Consider the following 21,189-nt stretch of genomic DNA (forward strand, 5'->3'; position numbering starts at 1 on the left):
GAAAACAGTATAACTTAATTTTGTTAAATTAAAGTGATTGTTTAGTGTTTACCGCTTAAATTCTTATTACAAAGGAAAACATCAAAAAAAGAAAAAAAAAATGCTTTCAAATTTTAACTAAGACTTGAAAAACTAGTTTTCAGTTTTCCATTCAGAAAACTAATCCATGGAAACGTAGGTCTGTTTTTTCTATAAAAGTTCAATTTATAATTTAATATTTATGAAAATTTATTTGTTGTGAGGGTTTTAAGTTGTGGAAAGCAAGGTAGACGTTGCTTGCAGAAATTGCTGAAGTTTGGACTTATCCCAATTCGCACTTGGAAACAAGAATAAGCGAAGAGGAGAAATAAGATGCTTACAGAGTGCGGCGAGAGAGATACGTTTAAGATTTTGGGAGAGAGAAATAAACAAATAAAGGGCGAAAGATCATACGATAGGGCTCTCTTACTATTTCAACTTTCTAAAATGAATGAATGAAAATAAACGGAATGAACAGTTAGACTATTCAAAGTAATTGTCAAAGTTCATGGTAGAAATGATGAATAATGTATTTATAATATCTCCAACTCCAAACGTCATTCCGTGCAGATTCTGAAGAGCTGGCAAGCCAACCAACAGCAATGTCCTGTCTACTTGCAACAAATCTGAATGATAAAATGATTGCATAAACTTCAGTTATTTATGGTGCATAGATAAAGCTATACAGGCGAATAAATTCCCTCAACCCTCTAAAAAAAAAAAAAAAAAAAAAAAAGAAAGAACAAAAGACCATTAGCTTATTTATAAATCAATACCTACTCTACCCAACAAGAACATGCAGCAGAATGATCCTTGTCAAAAGCTATATCAATCTCTCAATTTCGACCATTATATTTACCCAAAATCCATTAAAAAAAAAAAAATTATCAATCTCCCAGCTCAAAAATCAAAATGATGGCTTGCCAGTTTAAAGAAAAGGGATTAGCTACTCCGGCCCCATGTAAGGAGAGGAGCTCATTTCTGTACTGTAAAATGAATCATCCCCAGTGATTCCATACATGTCATCATCCTTTTCTTCATCCCACTTGAGGACCTCCCTTATGTATTTGAATGCCTCATCAACCGATGTACGCTCCCGGGCTCTGGCCTGCCACACAAACAACTTACGCCCAGTAATAGAAGAATACAACTCCTTGAATTTCACTGCCACATAGTAGTAAGCTTGGTGAGCCAGTGTCTGATTATTGTTATGGGTCCTCACAGGGCAGAACTCTTTAAACCACTCGCAGGTGGACAAAGGAACCTGGTTGATCTTGTCCTCAAATGCGTCATACTTGTTCAGCAACAGCACAAAAGGGGTGTCCAGAAAACAGGGGTGCCTCATCAAACTCTCAAATATGTCTCTGCTAGCCAACATTTTATTACAACTAGGACCTGAACCATAGGCCCAGGTTTGATCATAGTCACTCAATGCAACACAGAAGATAACAGCTCTCACATCTTCAAACATTTCCAGCCATTTGCAACCATCATGCAATCCTTTGGAATTTATGCGAATTAATTGGTACCTGAGGCAATAGGAAATTCCACAAAAACACAAGACTGAAAATCTACTACCAGCATCATTTAGATAAAAATATTAAGACCTTACTTGTCCAAGGGAGGCAGACATTCAGACTCTTCATTATATATCTCAGACATAGGGCTTCTATCATCAAATGAGAATTCCATGAACGCAAGGCCATTACTCTTGGTGACTCCTTCAGCGTATAAAATGTCCTTTTCTGAAGGTTCATATTCGTTGCTTGATATTTCAACAGCCTGCATGAAATAATAACCAACATCAATTAAAATATGGGAGTTCAAATTATATGAATAATGCAGCAGTTGAACAAAAGCATTCAACTACTCCCCTTAAACAAAAATTTCCCCCATCTATTTGCAAGAGAGATTGCATTTTGTGCTAACATAATTTATTAGAAATTACTGAGAGTTTCCTCGAGCAGAAATCCTGGTAAATAGTAGGACAAATACTGTTGCTATACCACACCATTAAAATAAATGGGGATTGTATTCTAGAACTTATATTTTGTTTATTATAGAGAACCACAATTCTAACTTCTTAACATGCCCAGGTTTACGTCATTGTCTAGGGAAAACAGCGTACAGGCACATTGTTGGTGTTGAAATCCCTAAATTGAAAGCCTTTGATATGTGGACATGTAACAAAAACCTTTTAGTTGTATTTCTCATCACTAGCCTCTTAAACTCCTATAAGAAAAATCCTAGCAATTTCATAGTCTATGGAAAGTGGTGCTTTCTCTAGTTTTCTAGAGAGAAATTTCTGTCCCCCTATGCTTCAGGTTCCATACCTCACTTTCTCATCTTTGCCGATATGCGGCTGTCCTCTACCCCATGGGCAGGGAATGCCTTATCCTCTTCCCTGCCTAGATGTAGGTTGCCCTCCTCCACCAGGATAGATCCTGTACATTCTTTTGGTGTCGTTTTGTGGTTTTACAGGTGTAAGCTCCTCAGAGACAGTCCTCTTCTTACCTGCTACACAATTAAGCATTGATTTACTATTGGGATTCTGCGAATGGGAAGGTAACTCAAAGGACATTCATGAAGCCGACCTATAGCTCCCAATCCCTCAAAGCCAAGATGAGATTGAGATGGTCAGAGCTCCACCTCTACCTCCTCCTCTGCTTCTGGTGATCATAGCTTTCTTGCATGCAATTTCAACACAAAGTTAGTAGATAGCTTTCATCTCTATTGATGGATACTGTTTGCTTGGATCTATTCTCTTTCAAGCTTTTCCCTAGGGAAGGACAACCCAACCTTTTGATTCTGTTTACATGACTTGCCCAGTGCCCAATGTTTAGTTCTTTTGTGATTTAGGCCATTCCCTTTTTTTTTTCTGTCGATGTGAATCTCTTCAGGCTCCAAGCTGTTCTTACCCATCAGTACTTCATTGGTTAAGCTCCCTCTGATATCTCTCTCTGGCTTCATGTGGCGGTCCTTCTTGGCTATGTTGTTGCTTTGTGCAGCGTCCTTTACTTGGCTACATTGCTACCTTCAGGGTTGTGGCTTTGGGTCCGAACTGCCCCTTTGCTAGGGTTTTGTCTGTGGTCCTGGTTCCTTATTGGGCTAGGTTTATGTTGTATTTGGTTGAGCTGCTTTGGGCCATCAGCCTTTTTGTATTAGGATTTAGGCTTTTAATTTCTATGAATCTTTTATGAATATCATTTGCTTTACTTGCACAAAAGGCAGCCTTCATTGTCAATGTTCAGTGACCAACAATTTATATCTCATCAACTGGCCTCTTAAATTCAATAACAAATCCAAGCAATCTAAGTTGGGAGTTTTATTTGCTGCACAAGAGGTAACGTCTGTTGTCAATGTTCAAAGGCAAAAAGGATAGATTTATACGCCTAAAAACCAAACACTCAAGATCAAGCGTATTAGTTTTTCTATATTGCAGCTTAAAAAGGCAAACAAGCAAGTTATCCACATGGACATTAATAATCTTAGTTACTTGGCTTTTGCAAGATTGACTTGTCAGCTTGCCGCAGTCTCCATGCTGAATTCAAGCTCATGTACATGTGCTCCTATAATTTGCCACATACTACAAATACCTAGACTACGAAATTATGTACGCTTGTTCGAATGAAAGTCATTCCTGTAGATCCTTCCAACCTCGTGTCACATACAGAAGGAATAAATAGAAGTAAGATAGGCTTTTGGAGGGAAATAACTAAATGTTGCAATTAGAGGGAAAAAAAAGAGTTAGTTCAATTATCCTAGTATAAATGTTGATGTTGACTCTGCATATCGGTGCATTTAATAATCAATAACAAGACTACCTTTCTCTCACCCAATTCTTTTTTTTTTCCTCACCTAAATCTGTCTATTCTCTTCTGAGCTGAATCTATTCATCTTATCATCTCTGTTTCTTCTTTTTTTCTCATCCCTATTTATAGTCTCAGTTCCTGTTCTTAACACCTTGTTAAACATATGCAGACCTATTAGCCTTCTCATGCTGGATATTGTGAGGCCTAACGTCTTCAAAACCACGCACTAGGCAGTTGGTCTAAGTCACAACATCAAATTCCTACGGCAATAAAAAGTAGTATAGGGATATGCTAAAAGTTTCTAGCATAAAGGTCCAGTTATACACATCACCACTGTTAAATATTTGAGTCAGGCCTAACTCACGGGAGGAGTGCCTAAGATCCGAACACATTACTCTTATCCCAAACCGACTTCTTGGGATTCAACACACTTCTTGTACTCGGGACTATGCTGGAGCGTGACTTATTTATGCGTGACATATTTATGAGAGGCCAATATCAATGAGAGGCTCTAACACCATATTAAATTTGGATTAGCTAGCTCAACGGGGAAGGAGTGCGTAAGATCCTTATAAGAGTCTTGTAAGGAGCACATTATCCTTATCCCAAATCGATGTGGAATTCAACAAAGACCGGTAATACTAATTTCTTTACAAAGCATCTATGAGACTATTCTTGATGGCATATAATCCCAGCTCTGTTGCTCACTTGGTTTATTTCATTCCACCCATTTATTTATTTTATTTTCTATTTTGGAGTCTCTTTAGGAAAATCAGAACATTCTTTAGAAGGTAAAAGATAATAAATCTTCATTCCACTTGCTTTACTACCAGGATATGTACCCATGAGATTCCCAATATGGGAATACCATATACAGGACGAGAAAATATAGATATCATGAAATAATGTTTTGAAGATATAGACTCTAAACCTCAAACATTCATAGAAAATGTCCTATCATCTACTCACAACTATTATATCAACATTTCAAAATTCCAGGAATATGACAAAGAGGCCAGAAAATGAAACTGTACATCAAGCTATATAAATAATTGATTAACTAAAAATGAGAATCACCATAGAGATGGTATTATAACCACTTTACAGTAAGACGGGGTACAAGTAAGACTATGCATTGTGTACCTGATCTAGAAAATATTTGGCAACATCAGCAAGATGCAGTTCCTCCCTTCTCTTGTATGTCTCCTGTATGGCAGGATCTTTCCAGACCTCATCAACAATAGGAGCATACTCTCTTGTTGCAGCAGGAAAAAAAGCATCCAGGTCTCCTGTAGCCATGATGTCCAGTAACCAGTCGGAAAAATGCTTGGACCTTTGGTTGATTGAGTATATGCATTGTTGATTTCCTTCAAATTCTGTTTCAAAAGAAATTATTGCCCACAAACAATTATTAAGGGTTGCTCAAAGCTCAAGCCCACAGGAAAATGCTTCTACTGACATGTTATGTATATTTATATGTTTGTTGAAATTATGTCTCTCCCTATCATATGGGACTAAAATGGAAAGTGAAACAGTTAAAACCCAACTAATCAAATTAAGAATATAGTACATCAATTATGTCTCAGAAACCATCAATACAAAGAACTGATTCTGCTCCTCGAGTTATAGAATTATTTAAATATCATACCCTTCAAGAGGAAAATTGTTGGAAAATTAGTGCTCAGGGAAAATAAGTCAGACGACAAGAATAAGAAGCAAACTAGAGAAGGTTCTTTGAATCATTGTCAGTCATAGAATTACAAATGAAAAAAAATTGACTAAGCAATTCTATCTATATTCTATACTGAATCATTCAAAGAAATCAAACAAACATCAACTAAATGCCAGGTAGGCATTTACATCTATATAGGCTTTTCACAACTAAAGCAAACTAGCACTACTATGAAATGAACATGCAATTTAGGAAGAGATGATGAAGCTGAATTAAGAGGATGCTCATCAAGATGACGTCAAATACAGGTGACTTTGCCTCTTATTCTAGCACATTCTTCAACTTAGAGTTGCATAATAAAATTATCGTTGTGCTATGCTGAATGCTGATTGGCATGAAGGAAAGGGAAAGATGAAAAGACAGACATGCTGAATAAAAATTTGATGGTTTCTTTGCAAAAAAAGATTGGCAGCTGATGAATATTCTTCTCAATTCTAAATGGGTATTTCCTTTGTTACTCTTGGTCCTTGTTGAGACAGCATGGAGAAATGAGAGATGAAGCTTATGTTAGGGAATAGGAACCCGACGGCAGGATATCAAGTAACAGAAAGAATATTAGGCTAAAAAACAAAAATAGTTTTAGGGAGAGAGAAGAGCAAGAATGAGAGAGAAATTGATTAAATTCTTGGTATTTCTCAGTTGCAATAGCTGTTATCTACACAGCTACCGGCCCTTCCCATAACTGTTCAACCCATCCAGTTCTTCAGCTAACTATCTAGACCACCCTGACTATTCTATTAATTTCACATACAACCACAATCCCTTATTCTCCTTATTAGTCATAGCAGCTTAATGCATAAGAACTCTTGAATGGAAATGGAAAAGGGATTACTAAGCCCCTGTTTACTTGCAGAAAACTGAAGCAGTTTTAGAAAAGAAAACCGAAAATTGAAAAACAGAATTTTGTGTTTACATGTACCAGTTTTTCAAATGAAAAACTGGAAAACCAGTTTTCTAGTTTTAGAACATTTAACTAATATTGGAAATTAGCTTTAAGATGTTTTCCATTGTTTTCCTTTATGATAAAAATTTTGTTTTCTAACTGTTTTCCAAATAAAAAATAAATAAATAAATTTTTTAACAAAAAAAAATATCATAACGTTTTTATAACTAAAACTAAATAATTATTTTAAAAAATATTTAAAATTGATTAACTATTACAAAATAAATTACTAATACATGGTAAAAAAAATTTAAAAGTAAAACTAATTTAATTTTAAATGATTTTTTCAATTATGAAAGTTATGAGTATTTTTTATTATTTAAATTTGAAAACAATTTTTTGTTATTGATAGGTGAAGACATTTTCCTTGTTTTTACTTATTTTCCTTAGAAAATGAAAACTATAATTTTCTTAGAAAATGGAAAATAGAAAACAGTTTTTGAAAACCATAATTTTCTTAGAAAATGGAAAATAGAAAACAAAAAACTGTTTTCCAAAAGTAAAGGCATCCTAAATCTTTAGATATCTTATTATCCACATAGCATACTCTTTCTCTACCTCAATGTCTTTTTCAAAAAAAAAAAAAAAGCAAAAGAAAATAAAAAGGAAAACAGTACAATGAGAAAGAAAATAAGATTAAACAAATAAATATTGTTGAAACCTGAAGCAGATTCTTCAGCATTCACTGGGGTAGTTGTCTTTTCCATCAAAGCTTCCTCTTCAAATCTCTCTCGTCCTTCAACTAACATGCTAAGATATTTGTACATGTTACTTTGAATCATAACCTTAATATTCTGCAACTCTTCTGGAGTGAACTTGTTCCCATATAAAAACTTTGCCTGTTCGTTATGATGAAGAAAATGTACTAATCACTACAGCAACATTACACGAATAGACAATAAAGTATAATGATTGTTGTCATGCAAACAAGGAAAAGAAAAAGAAAAAGAAAAAATAATGCTCAATGCACTATTTCCCTCAATATAAAGATTATTAAATTAAGCCTATTTTCATTTGCTAAAGACCATTAAGGGCATCAATCTAGCAAACAGCTATCCACCAAGAGATCAATGTTTACTAAAGAAGCAAACTGAAACATAGAATAGACAATCAATGGAAAAACATATTCCACATGTTAATTGAAGGATATGTCATTAGGAGTAATGCAATTAAGTGTTAACCAAAGCACTTTGTAGCATCAATAAATTGTTCAAATCAGTGTTTTAAACAACAGAACAAGGCTCAGTTTCTTAATTTCTAATGGAGACATGGAATTGGACTGAATCGACTACTGCTAATGAGAATCTTTTCAAACCATTAGTAAAATGCCATAAATTAGTAGTAAACCAAGAACATAAATAAGGCAGATATTAAATCCATAAACACCTAAAGAGACATTGTATTCATAATATAACATGATTTGTATAAAAGCGCTGATGGTAAACACTAAAGTGATTATTGCAGGTACAGGAAAATTAAAATACTCCAATAAAATAGCAATTATTTTACAATACCTATTAAAAAAAAAAACGCATACACACACTTAGTACTAAAACACTCATTTCCAACTCGTAGAAGTGTACCAGTAACTATCAGATCCTATCCCTAAATTTCATGTGCAAATCAGCCAAAGTAATTAAGTGTCAGGCCATAATTAACACCTGGTTCAAAATTTACCAATAGCCACCCAACGCCAACATATGCTAAGCAAATTACAATCAAACTTGCCTGAAACCTCAAGCAAGCCAAAGAAAGCAAAAGACTCAACATTGTCAACAAGAAGAGAAAATTTTCAGACATTCAGTTTACCATATTTACCATTACAAGAACAGAAAATTAAAAAAAAATAATAATGAAATTGAATAAATGCTTCTGACATCAGTGATATGAAGTCAGGGAAAAAAAGGCTGCAAAATGAGCATACCTGCTTGAAGATGGTACTGGTTCCAGATCCTTCCAACCCCAATAACAGCAGTTTCTGGACCCCTCCTTGTTCCCAATACTTGGGAACGGATTTACCTGAAAAGGTTGTTGGATCTTCTTTTGGCACAAAAGGATTTCCATGCAGCACAGGCAGTGAAAATAATGAGCAGATGAAACGAGTTGATGCCTGCCTACCAAAAGTCAAATGCCAACAATATAAAATTCAATTTCATACCTAAAATTAATAAAGAAAAATATTATCCAAAGAATACGAGAGAACCTTTCCCCATATTTTCCCTTTTATCTTATTTTGCCCTTCTTCTTCATAAGATCCATCATCATACACCCAAAAATGTGTATCCCGAGGGCATTGTACCTTGGCCAGCTGAAATAAAAGCCAATATGAAAATAATAATAACAGTAATAATAATAATAATAATAATAACAATAACAATAATAATCCTGAGGCCTCGAGCTCAACCAAACAAATGAAGTAACAAGCAACCAACAAAATAAAAGCTATCATCATTCACAGAGTAACCACCAAAAATACAAAACTATCATTCACAGGAGAAGGCAAGGATATTTCATTTAAAACATTAAACAATCAGTTTCAGTAAGACTATTATTTGACAAAACAAATCAAGATAAGAACATCCTAAAATTCCATTGGCAATGTCATATATTATTGATGGATAATCATGACTAATAAAATGCTTGGACAGAGACACAAGAATACCTTCAACACTCTGAGTTCAACCTTGGTTATTTCACGTCCATTTATGTAAACCTTTGTGTTTCCATTGCTAGCATCTGACCGAAGCTTACCACCAACATTAAGCTTGGAACTAATTATCCTATCGGGCTTTTCTCCCTCCTGAAACCAACACATAAGTTGTTAAACATGTACAACAAAATAATTACTGACTCAATATATTTTTCGCTTTCTTTAAAAAAAAAAAGAAATCACCTTTCCCCATAGTCCTGAATCCTTATCGTACCAATACTTTCCAGGCTTCAAATTCTGAGGTGGGATAGGACACCCTAAAACCTCAGCCAATTCCTCTTGCCTGAGTGATCTCCCATTCACAATCAATTGTTCGGGCCTCAACTGATTGGCTGCACACTCCTTTTCTGCCCTCATAATCTGCCTAACCTCCAATGGACTGCACACTTTGGACAAGATCCTTGAACATTTACCCAAACTAGACCTTTTCAATTCATCTATGGGATGCCCAATGCAACTAACACACTTCCTCCCTTCAGGCATCGATCCCATGGCCTTAAGCATGCAATTGCTACAATACCTGGCATCACACACCAAACACGCCTCTCTCTCCTTCAACCTATTCTTTTTCCCACATCTACTGCACACTCCTCTCTTCCTAGACCCTTTCCGAACCGCCGAGGTTGGCCTCAAAGCATCAGCCGCAGCACTAGATTGCGTGGATGAATATCCATCATCCTCGGTTTCCGAATCCCTGGGAGTATTAAATTTCACTACATTTACACGCTTTCCCTCATTTTCCTCTCCCTTTCTTCCATTAACAACTTGTGCCGATTCTCCTTCTTCCTCATTTTCTCCATTTACTGCCTTTTCAATTTGCGGCACGGAACTGGTCGATTCTTTAACTAAAACATTAGCAGTTCCATTCCTAAAACGACTGAACTTGGAAATCTTTGAAGCAGTGATCGGAGCAGCAACGGGAACAGAAACATCCGTGTCGTCGGCAACGGATACCAGAGAAGAAGAACGAATGGAGAGTGAATCAAGATTGAGTGGATCAACACGAGGGACTTGGTAAGGAACAGGAGGGCCTTGATATTCGACAGCGATGGAATAATCGAGATGGTCTTCATCTGGCAATGGTGCACCTGCAGGTAACATCTTTCTCAAGACTTGTTCCCATGTGCTTTCTTCTTCTGCCTCAGTAGCAGTTGACATTGGCAGTTTTCTAGGAGTCGTTTGGTTAGTGAGAAAACCAGGGAAAACTTGCAGGGAAATAAATAATATTAAAATAAATAGTCAAGAATGGGAGCTGGCTGATCAAGCTGGAATTAAACGGTGTTTATTGTCGCCGGCAGAACGGACTCATGATGCGATTCCGCCGTTAGATTTGACGTCAGATTAGAGGGAATTGTTAAAAGTTGGCCCATGAGTTTGCTTGGAATCTATTGGTCTAAAAGGTAACATAGGAAAAAACCAATTTTAAGCCTCCAAAGATTTGCCTTTTTCCTATCAAGAATAACCTCTCCTATAATTATTACTCAAAAATATTTGATCAGTTAATCTGTCCATTTAAAAAATACATTAAAATATTTTAAAAATTATTAATTAATTTATCCATTTTATAAATTAAATAAATGGAATTTCTATTGTTTTATTTAAACAATGAAAAAATTAAAATATAAATTATCAAATCACATTATGTAAAATCAAACAGATTTAATGATTTTAAATAATAATAATTATTATTATTATATTAAAATAAATTAAAATAATTTAAAATAAATTCCAATCTAATTTAAAACGAGCATAAATACAGCATATACATTAAACTGTTCGAATTCAATAAAATAATCTTTACAAACGTCCTATTCTTGAAATAATAAGAACGTTCTATCACTAGTTGCTCAGTTCTGTAAAAAATAAAAAGTTGCCATACGAAAACTTTTTAAAAGGTCAACCATCCCAGTACTGCTTTCGTTCAAACACATTTAACTTTGGAATTTTAATGAAATTCAGTGCATTTGTGTTGATATGATCGCAATATAGCATTTGGCCTGACGGAAGAACCTTACTTTTCAGATAAAAAAAAGGGTCTGTAAAAATATTATATATATATATAAAAGATTCCAAGGACAGCCAAAGGAGGTATACGTCAAGTTAGATGAGTGACTCTTTGCAATACCAATCGACAACTAGGCCAATTAAGCTTTGAACTGAATCCACTTTCACTCGAGAGTATCACTGCTTAAACAAAGACCCGCATTTGGTAAACCAAAACTAAAATAGTTAAGGATGGATGTCGGCCAGTTTGATTATCGACCCTCTTGGGCCCATATCCTTAAAGGATGAAGTACTACAAATTATGCAACATTGAGCAACTTTACATTAAAAAAGCAAGAAAAAAAAAAAAGTAATGTAGTTAATCATTGATTAGTAGAAGGAGATGCTATATAAAAGCTTCCGCCTGTGCTTTGTCTCAAATGCAGTTATAATCTCATCAATAGAATCCTCCCATGATTCAGCTGCTTCAATCTGTAAATACAAATTATAAAATATAAAATCAACAAAGTAATAACAATTTGGGGGGACCAGATATCACTACTATGAAGCAAGTAATCTTACATCTTGGCACAGATCTAGAGCAAGTCGAGCTCCAATTGCTGCCTCCTCGTGGCTATCTTTTACTTCTAAGTTGATCACCAGCACTGCTTTCATAAGAACTTGATCCCTGTTATAGAGATCTGCACATTTCACAGCAATGAAGACATGATCATGTGTAGAAAAGAACCAGGTCCAATTAGTTTACCCAATTCAGCTATGATAATTTGATTGGTCCATTCAAAAATTCTGAAGCTATAATAAGTTAATAAGCAAATTGAACCAGGTTAATCAAACCAAACTAACAGTTAGATTGATCTATTCATCTTTAGGCCTTTTACATTGGATTTTTACTTTCAGCTCAAAAGAAATCAACAAAGGAGGATCACATCAACAATTTCTATGCAATAATGTTTTCCACCAAGGAAATATAAATTACTAGCAGACAACGTCACCCATATCTGTAGGGCTTGATGTTCACAGGTTGAGCATTTGGCAGCAAGGGAATAGAATGGTTGTGGTTTCTGAATGGGGGCACTCCTTTACTTCTTCAAATATGCAGGCATAATAATACAGAAGAGCTTGAAGATCGGCCTGGTAATTGCCCAAGGCAATCTCAGTAACACTGGCAACCAACTCTCCTTCTCCAGTTGGCATATGTATGCAAAATAGAGGTGTCTAGAAGTCTTCCCCTTGCTTATGCAGTAATTCTTGAGGGATCTGCATTGGAGAAGCTTAGCTGTGGTTGCCTGCTTCTTAACTCCTTGCAGAACCACACTTCTCCTTTGCTGGTTGATACTGATAGTGGAGTTGTGAAAATCTAGCAGAATTGGATTGAAGGAATGCATCCAATCTACTCTAAGTATCATGTCAAAGCTTCCAAGATCCAATAATCTAAAGTTATACTGAAATGCATACTGATTAGCTTTCCAGCCAAATAGAGGTGTGATGCATGCAGCTGCTCACTATTTTCCTTCCATCTGCTACAGATACAGACATTGCAGTTGTTTCCACTATAGGTGCTTTTAGTTCCTTTGCTATCCTTGCATCCAAGAAACTGTGTGTTGCCACTGTCTACAAGAGTTAATAATTCTCTATCATTATGCCTCCCCAACATTTTAATTGTTTTTACTCTCAGCTTCCCTTCGAGAGCATGGACTGACAGAGTCATCTCTTCCTGAGATCCTTGTATCTCCTTGTTACGTATCTTAAAAGAAAGAAGAAAAAGGGAGTTCAGTGATAGCTCGAGTTTTGAAGGGAAAAATGGTTATAACAGAATTAGTTAGAGAGCAGTTAATATTCTTGTATAAATAAGAGGCAACAATTTCTGTATGGCATTGAAGAATTATCAATAACACACTCTATTTCTCCCTTGCTCTTAATTCTCTTCTCATCTCTTCCTTCTAATCATCCTCAATCTCACCTTTTAGTTCTTCTTCTCTTCTCATCCATTATATTGCTCAGTTACATTAAGGAAAATTAATCCTAGATTCTTACAAATTTAGTATCAGACCGGTTCAAGAATGTGGGAATTTGAAGTGGTTAGCTGAAAGATGACTGGATCCAGAGCAGTGAATCAAGAAACGAGAATTGTAGAGATGGAAGATCACATCAGAAATTTGCAGGAAAATGCAAAGAAAGATAAAGAGAAGCTGAGAGAAGAAATCAGATAGAATGCTATTGAAACCCAAAACACCATCTGTTTAGGGTTGGAGTCCCTGATTAAGCCAAGGGAGCCTCAGAAGGAAGTAGCAAAGGTGTTGGAGGTCCTATCGGAACACTGAGTAATCATGCAGTGGGCCTCGAAGGTAAGGGAATTCTTCCAAGTCCACCTGGAGGGGCACTGCCACACTGAGGGATCACCACAGCAGTGGATCTGTAGCTGAAAATGGAGGTGTGCCTAAATTTTTGCCCAAAATCAAATTAGTGACCATCGATGGAAAGGAACTTAGAGCTTGGTTAAGGTAATGTATTAAAAACTTCGAGATTAATAGAGTTATTAGAGCACAAAGAGTGGCCATGGCTAGTCTATTTTTTATGGATAGGGCTGACGCATTGTACCACAATTAGGTTAAGGGGGCTAGGGGTCACTCTTGGGAAGAATTTGAGAGAGATATTTGTATGAGGTTTGGGGAAGAGACCTTAGAAGATGGGGTGGAGGAGCTGATGAAGATTAGGCAAGAGAGAACCATAGAAGACTACCAAGTCAGATTTGAGAATGTGAGAATTAGGGTAGAAAGGCTTAGGCCTAGCCTGGATGAGGCATATTTTCTGTCTGTATTTGTGGGAGGATTAAAGGATGACATTAGGCCTGTTATTAGAATGTTAAGGCCTACCACTCTAGCACATGCTTTCCAGATTGCAAAATTTCAGGAACAATTTCTGAATTCTAGCAGAAAAACCAGTACTATTCCAAATTTCCATTAGCCAACAGTTCCAAAGCTATAGCCCCAATCTTCACCTATAAAACAAACACACCACTCAGAAAATTATCCTTATCCACCAAAACCTCCTAACTCTGAAGTAAATTTCAACCAGAAACTACCCCTAAGTGCACATAAGCCTACATATAGCCTTGGAAGCCAAATTTCAGTAAAGCAACCCTCCAATAAAAACCCTACTATCTCGGGTAATAACCAAAGTGCCATTAGACAGCATAGACCCTGTTTCAAATGTGGAAAAAAGTACTTTCCAGGTCATCAATGTAATCATAAAAACATTAATGGCCTTGTGAAGAGAGAAAAAAGACAGCACTGTTCAGGCTACTGAAGGGCAGTTAGGAGAGGAAGGGAAGAAGTTTGGCATGATTTATTGGAAGGAGAAGTATCTGAAAAGCTAGAAGCAGCCACCCTGTCTGTACATGCTATGGAAGGAATTCAAGGTACAAACACAATTAGACTGACTGGCAAGCAACAGAACAGGAAGCTACTGATATTGGTAGACAGTGGAAGTACTCACAGCTTCTTGGATGCAAGGGTAGCTAAGGAGTTGAAGGTTCTCATAGTAACGGTTTTTGCCATGTTTGTGACAGTAGCAATGAAAGGAAAATGGAAAGTTATAAGGTGTGTCCTGGATTTAATTGGAAAGTGCAGCAACATTCTTTTAAATTTAACCTTGGAGTTTTCGAGATGGGAAGTTATGATCCTGTGCTCTTTGATTTTGAAAAATTATGTGATGAAACTCAGCAGCTGTTGCACAGAGGAGGTAGAGATTTCATGAGCCCTTTGATTTACATTCAAGTTCTTTGCTGTGCTGAACCTACTCTCCATGTGTTGACAACTAGCAACTATCTTGAGGAGTTGCTAACTCTACTGGAAAAATATGAGAGCATTTTTACAGAACCAATAGCTCCACCCCCTTTCAGAAGCCATAATCACTCAATTGCCTTGGTACCTACAGCTGCCCCTGTTAATATCAGATCATATGGGTATCCACACTTTCAAAAGGTTGAGATAGAGAAATTGGTGGATGAGATTGTAAGGATAAGGTCATTCAACCAAATACCAGCCCATATGCCTCTCCAGTACTTTTAGTGAGGAAAAGGGATGGGAATTGGAGATTTTGTAAGCCTTTCTTATTCAAGGCAACTTATTATAATAAATAAAGGAAGCAAAACTTTGTCCAAATTAACTTTATAAGATTAGAAAAATCTCTCCAACAAGTCCTCAACCAATTTTTTCATGGGGTCTTCAAGAAAAAGCAAGAATGTGAACAAAGACAAATACATTCCTTTGGAGGAAGATTTCCATGTTCATCGACCTACGATGACATCTTATTTGAGGGAACTTGACAACTTGATGTCAAAGCAAGTTGTCATGGGTAACTAGCAAATTTAGAAGAAAAACTGAATTTTTCATGCAACAATCCAAAGACATGTTTCAATGACTTAGCTCGGCAACTTTCTTAGCTATTTTGGACCTTCAATAGGGGAGAGGGAGGGGCGAACCAGACCAAAATTGAATGGCTCCAATTCGCTTGGATGGCTTAATCGTTATGAACAACTCTTTCACAATCAATGAAAAACTGAAGCAAATAAAGTCATTCTAGTTGCCTTACACCTTACTGACATAGCAGGTGTTCAAGGAGGACTACAACTTGCGAGTTGGCCGTTCTTCACGCGACAATCCATTGGGGGAGTTGGTGAACCTAAAGCAAGCTGGATTGATAGAAGATTACGAGCATCAATTTCAGTCCATATTCCAGACAACTGTTCGAACCAACCAACAAGTACCTTAACTTCATTTGTCAAATGTCCTAGTAGGGCATAAATGATTGAAGTGATGAGCCATATTCCTTCAACTATCAGTGTAAAAAAATTATTATGAGTGGAATTGGAGGACAACTAAAAAACTTGAAAAATTTAAGTGTATCGCATGGGGTTATCTCCCAGTGATGCCATATGGAGGATTATCTTATTTTCTTGTTGAGCTATGGAACAAGCTCTTTGTCTTTTGACAAATGGTGGAGCTTGTTTAGTAGATCATCTTGCTAACTTATTGAAAGATTCAAGGTCCTTTGCTTCCAATTTAGTTAAGGATACTTCACAAATCAAGAAAAAAATTAGTTCAGAATCTTCAATTCAAATTTAAATGGTTTTTAGTAGGAAGAATGTGATATCCTTATATGTTGGAGTTCTATTTCTTATACGTTGTAACCCTTTCATATTTAAGGCAATTGATTATTATGAATAATATAAGCAGAGTTTTATCTATATTAGTTTCATGAGATTAGAGGGCTCTCTCTAACGAGTCCTCAACCAATTTTCACAACAGGATATTCAAGAAAAAGCACAAATTCGCTTCTTTGGAGGAAGATTTCCATGTTCATCGACCTATAACGAGGTCTTATTTGAGAGAACTTAACAACAAGCAATCTAGACTTGCAACAATTCCTTGATTCCATTTTTCAAGTTTCGGATTAAGTTGTATAAGGGTAAGATATTGGTTTGGGTAAGCTCAACATACAACAACTAAGCCTAATCCCAAAATGGTTGGATCTGCTATATGGATTCTTTTACATCATTGTACTCTATTTGAAATCAATTGCCCATCAATATTCAAAAACTAAGCTCAACAGAGATTATTAAAAGAAAAAGTGATTGGATATGGGACCCAAACCTGCAAGAACATATTGACAAATGACAACAAAGAATGTCCACTTGAAGACTTGGACATAATTATCTCATCAAGGAGTGGTGCTCATTACATTTTTCCACCATTAACTAAGAGAGTATGGGATGCAAGATTGGAGGCTTTTCCAAAGTTCAAATTTAAAGAAAAAGGAATCACACTTCCACTTAACAGAATACTACCTAGACACCTTGACCTTGGTCTGTTCAACTACCTGATTTCATTGGCAAAATTAGAAGAAAGAGACCTTGTTCAACAAAAATGGAGCCCATCACTCCTTGACTTGAATGATTTGCTACAGGATGATCATAGGAGGTTGGACAAAGAGAGAAAGCTGACTAGAGTTCCTCTGCTCATAACAATCTCCTAGAGGCTCTCCACCAATACCCCAGCAGCCTACTAAGGCAAACTTGCTAAATTACTACCATTTTTTTTTTATTTCCATGACTTTATTTTCTCTTACCCTAGGGCCAGCCTGTAAGACAGCTGAAAGTAATTCCAGTGTCACACTTAACTGTGTAAAGGACATTCCATGACTCATCCAACAGAATTTGCATCCGAGCTAAAATCAGATATTTCATATGAGCATAGCCTACTAGAATTGACAAAGCATAGAAACAATAAAAATAAAATAAAATAGCCTACTAGAATTGACAAAGCATAGAGTCGATAAAAAAAATAAAATGAAAATGAGTAGATGTGATTACCTTCAATAACCATATCGAAAACCTTCTCTTCAAATGAGAACACCACGTCAAATGAACCATCAGCTGCATTCTCTTGCCAACGTTGAGGTGCCAATTTGACAGATGAATTCCTTTTAAGCATCGGCAATATGCCATTACGCTTGTAACTGCACTTTTGCAATCATAATGAATTATAAACATCATAACATGAGTTATTCAATTGCGGGTCACATGCCAGTTCAGCTAACTTCAATTTTATATAAAAAAATAAGAAAGTCCAACTCCACGTTCAACTTTCTTTTCAATTTCCCCAACCAAATGGAGAATAAAAGTTTAAATTACTTTCATTTTATTGCACAAATTTATTTTAGAATTATATATTTCTTTCAAATACTATGAAGATTGAAGTATTAAACTGTTTGCCTAAAAATCTTCTATAATTCAGATTTTGGCAGGGGAAAAGGTGATCCTACATCCTAGTAACTTATTTATCAAAAAGCAAATTTAAAAAATTCTAGCTTTGCTTGCCAAGAAAGTGTAGTTCAAAAAAAAACGAGCAAATAAGAAGAAAGAGAATACAGGTCATTATATTTATATCTTTATGGAAATAATAAAAGTGAAAACTCCAAATCTAGTTTCAACTTTCTTTTTCAATTCCCCCAACTAAACACAGAAGAAAAAAAAAATCAAATTACTTGGATTTTTATAACATAAGTTACTTCAAAATTATATTTTTCTTTCAAATGTAGTGAGGCATTGAACTGTTTACCTGAAAAGGTTCTATAAATTAAACCTAGAAAGGGAAAAGGAAAAAAAGTGAAACTTATTTATGAAACAGCACACAAAAATAAATTCTAGCTTTATTTGCCAAGAAAGTGTAGTAAAGGAAACATAAGAAAATTTCAGTTATGATATTTCGCATGTCCCAAATATTTTTATCAGATGCACAAAGGCGAAAAAAAGAGCAAATAATAAGAGAATACAGGTCAGGGTCTTTGCGCCTGAGATCATCGAACATTTGTTTGTAAGGGGTTCCAAAATCATAGACATTTGGCTCTCTAAGGGATGGTCCAGGAAGCTTAACATGAGACCCTGTTCCGTAGGAGGACACATCAAAGCCTTGCCTCTTGAGCAGAGAGTGAGCCTCCATGCTCCGATTTTGATTTGATGAACACACCATGGCATAGCGGAATTTCATGCTTTAGCACAAAAGAGATGAAACTTCAGTAGGGATGCATCAAAACCCGAACACGTTAATGCAACATTTCAACAAACAAAGAAATATGATAACCATTCTTCTAGCAGGTTCACAAGAAATTTGAAACCTAATTGGATGATACTTCTTATGAAGCCCAACCTCTTAGTATATTACCTCAAATCCCTACTTTAATCCAAGAAAAAGGGGGAAAACAAAAAAAAATAAATCCAAAAAGAAAAAGAAATACCCAGAGCTTACCTCACCGAAGGAGAAGGCTTTACTGTCTTGGGCAAAAGAAACAAAAGGTTCAACAGAAAGAGTGAAATTTGAATGTCAGATATGGCAATACTCGAGATCCTCCAGAATTGTTGCTGTACTTGTAGTAATCAGGTCCCTTCAAGACTGCCTTCACCACTTGACTAAGATTTAGATTGTCAATATGGGAATGAGCTATCTCACCATGAAAGCTAAGGGTGGAGAATGGTGAGAGTTTGTACCTAAGAAATAGAGTTGAGAATCAATATCAATATCAATACCAATATCAATACCAAGGTGTTTTTCATTCACAACCTTCTTTAAACAAAGAAACCATACTCTTGTCTTAAAACCCAATGGAAAATTGAAACATATAATGCTTCTCATTGCTAAAATTCTATGCAATAAAAGAAAATTGACATCTATATCTGAACACACATATAATGATGAGCATTGAATTAAATTAGATCAAGAACAGAGAAAACCAAGCAAACAAAATCAAGGGAAAATGATCCGAGTATTGAGAATAAGAACATACCCTTTACAATGAAATCAAGGGAAAATTCAATAGAGATTAGGAGAATGCAAGTGTAACAGAGAGAATCAAGGAAGCCAAATCTCAGTAATACAACACTCTCATAGATACTAAATTTTCGGAGATATTAAGTATATTAAGCAGGAGATAGTTGTCATCCCCTTTTTTTTTCTAATTTTTGTTTTCGTCTTTTACATTTCCCTGTCTGGTCCTCACATTTTTCTGGGCAACCAAACAAGCCAAGGACGCTTAGCAAAGTAATTAAAGCTTCTGAAAATTTAGCAACAATAATAGACAGTAAACGAGAACCATACCACTTGAAAGCGGGTGGCTATCACCTGAATCTTCATAGGCACCTGAATTTTTTAGTAAGAGGAATGGAGTTTCTGTAAGCGAAGAAGGAGATAGAGAAAGTGGATAGGTGTGGTAGGGCCTAAGGTGAGGGCTATAAGTGGTGGCAGATAGGTTCTGTCATCGGCGGCGGATGGCGGTGACCATGCAGCCTCGGAGGTTAAAGTCGTGTTCTCAGGCTCAGCTTGGGGTAATGGATGGGAACAGAGGTTAGAATGGACTAAATTGAATGAATAAAAAAATTACCGGAAAAAAATCTAAATATTTGGTAATTCACAGCTACAAAACTTTAAATAACTATAAATTTTCATTTGACTAATGAAACGTTCTTTCACCTACATATTTTTATTTTAATGATAGTTTCCTAATTAACCACGAGGGAATTAGTTTAATTGAATCCGATCAATTTGATTCAATTTAATTTGATTGATTTGAAAGTTTTAATAATTTGTTTTTAATTTTTATATTTTTTTTAATATTTTAAAATTTAATTAAAATATTTTAATTTTAATATATTTAATTTTTTTATATTATTAAAAATAATATTTTATTATTACTAATCGATTTGATTTAATTTTTTAATTTTTTTCTGATTAAAATCGAATCGAATTGAAATAATTAAAATTTTTAAAATTAAAAATTAAATCGAATCAAAATAAATAAAAAATTGAATTAAATTTTTAAATTAAATTAATTTAATTAATTTTTTTTGTTTGAATCAAATACTACTTTCCTGAACTACCATTAAATTTATATAATTATATGAAAGTATTAAGTCGTATTTTTTTAAATGAAAATTTTTTATTATTATACGATTTAAAAGAAGAATAAATAACTTTTGCTAAAATAAAAAATAATTTTAAATATTATTTAATGAAAATAATATGCAAAACATATTAGTTTTTAAATAATATTATTATTTTTAAATAATAAAAAAATAATATTTTTTAAATACGAATTTCTTAATTAGATATTTAAGAGAAAATAAACAATTTTTATTAAAATAAAAAAATTTTAAATATTATTTAATAGAAAGAATTTTCTATTACCATGCTAATTATTACTATAGAAAAATAGATTAATTAATTAATTAATTAATATAAATATTTTTTTTTGAAATGGATAAATATTTAAAATTATAAGAATTAAGTAATACATATATTTAAAATTACAAAAGTAAATAATATATGTAGTTAACAATTATAGGAACAAGAAATAAACTTTATCCCGTTGTGGTTGAAAATAAAACTAAATTATAATTTATCAAGAGAAGATATGG

The 21,189-nt window shown here is 34.9% G+C and overlaps 2 protein-coding genes and 1 pseudogene across 7 annotated transcripts; all 3 read right to left on the minus strand.

Annotated features, from left to right (window-relative positions):
- Positions 1-511: 511 nt before the first annotated feature.
- Positions 512-10,554, minus strand: LOC110599830 (extra-large guanine nucleotide-binding protein 3). The gene is made up of 8 exons (XM_021736409.2): positions 9,399-10,554; positions 9,168-9,305; positions 8,709-8,813; positions 8,430-8,615; positions 7,167-7,344; positions 4,974-5,206; positions 1,631-1,800; positions 512-1,547 (listed from the first exon to the last, which is right to left on the minus strand). The coding sequence occupies exons 1-8, from the start codon at positions 10,371-10,373 to the stop codon at positions 965-967; spliced, it is 2,568 nt and encodes an 855-aa protein (XP_021592101.1). The 5' UTR covers positions 10,374-10,554; the 3' UTR covers positions 512-964.
- Positions 10,555-11,082: 528 nt separating this feature from the next.
- Positions 11,083-11,201, minus strand: LOC122721826 (annotated as a pseudogene).
- A 158-nt stretch (positions 11,202-11,359) lies between these two features.
- Positions 11,360-20,159, minus strand: LOC110600061 (RNA polymerase II subunit A C-terminal domain phosphatase SSU72). 6 transcript variants are annotated; one of them, XM_021736762.2, is made up of 6 exons: positions 19,874-20,144; positions 19,028-19,266; positions 18,555-18,770; positions 17,593-17,738; positions 11,781-11,899; positions 11,360-11,690 (listed from the first exon to the last, which is right to left on the minus strand). In XM_021736762.2, the coding sequence occupies exons 3-6, from the start codon at positions 18,767-18,769 to the stop codon at positions 11,589-11,591; spliced, it is 582 nt and encodes a 193-aa protein (XP_021592454.1). In that variant the 5' UTR covers position 18,770; positions 19,028-19,266; positions 19,874-20,144; the 3' UTR covers positions 11,360-11,588. The 6 variants fall into 6 exon arrangements, with proteins under 6 accessions (XP_021592454.1, XP_043806411.1, XP_043806410.1 ...); XM_043950476.1 differs by lacking the exons at positions 11,360-11,690; positions 11,781-11,899 and adding exons at positions 12,212-12,578; positions 12,684-12,963 and having other exon boundaries at positions 17,593-17,743; positions 19,898-20,159; XM_043950475.1 differs by lacking the exons at positions 11,360-11,690; positions 11,781-11,899 and adding exons at positions 12,212-12,578; positions 12,684-12,963 and having other exon boundaries at positions 17,593-17,743; positions 19,874-20,155.
- Positions 20,160-21,189: the final 1,030 nt, after the last annotated feature.

This window comes from Manihot esculenta, chromosome 14, assembly GCF_001659605.2.
Source record: "Manihot esculenta cultivar AM560-2 chromosome 14, M.esculenta_v8, whole genome shotgun sequence".
NCBI lineage: Eukaryota > Viridiplantae > Streptophyta > Magnoliopsida > Malpighiales > Euphorbiaceae > Manihot > Manihot esculenta.

Bases quoted from the DNA above. Each gene is read 5' to 3' on its own strand.
- LOC110599830 (XM_021736409.2), bottom strand. From the start codon at position 10,373: ATGTCAACTGCTACTGAGGCAGAAGAAGAAAGCACATGGGAACAAGTC. The intron at 9,306-9,398 runs GTGATTTCTTTT...TGTTGGTTTCAG, and splicing joins ATTCAGGACTATGGGGAAAG to GAGGGAGAAAAGCCCGATAG. The intron at 7,345-8,429 runs GTATGCTCATTT...CATAACGAACAG, and splicing joins CCAGTACCATCTTCAAGCAG to GCAAAGTTTTTATATGGGAA.
- LOC110600061 (XM_043950476.1), bottom strand. From the start codon at position 18,769: ATGAAATTCCGCTATGCCATGGTGTGTTCATCAAATCAAAATCGGAGC. The intron at 12,964-17,592 runs GTAATCACATCT...CTTTCTTTTAAG, and splicing joins TTTCGATATGGTTATTGAAG to ATACGTAACAAGGAGATACA. The intron at 12,579-12,683 runs AGCTAATCAGTA...TCCAATTCTGCT, and splicing joins ACACCTCTATTTGGCTGGAA to AGATTTTCACAACTCCACTA.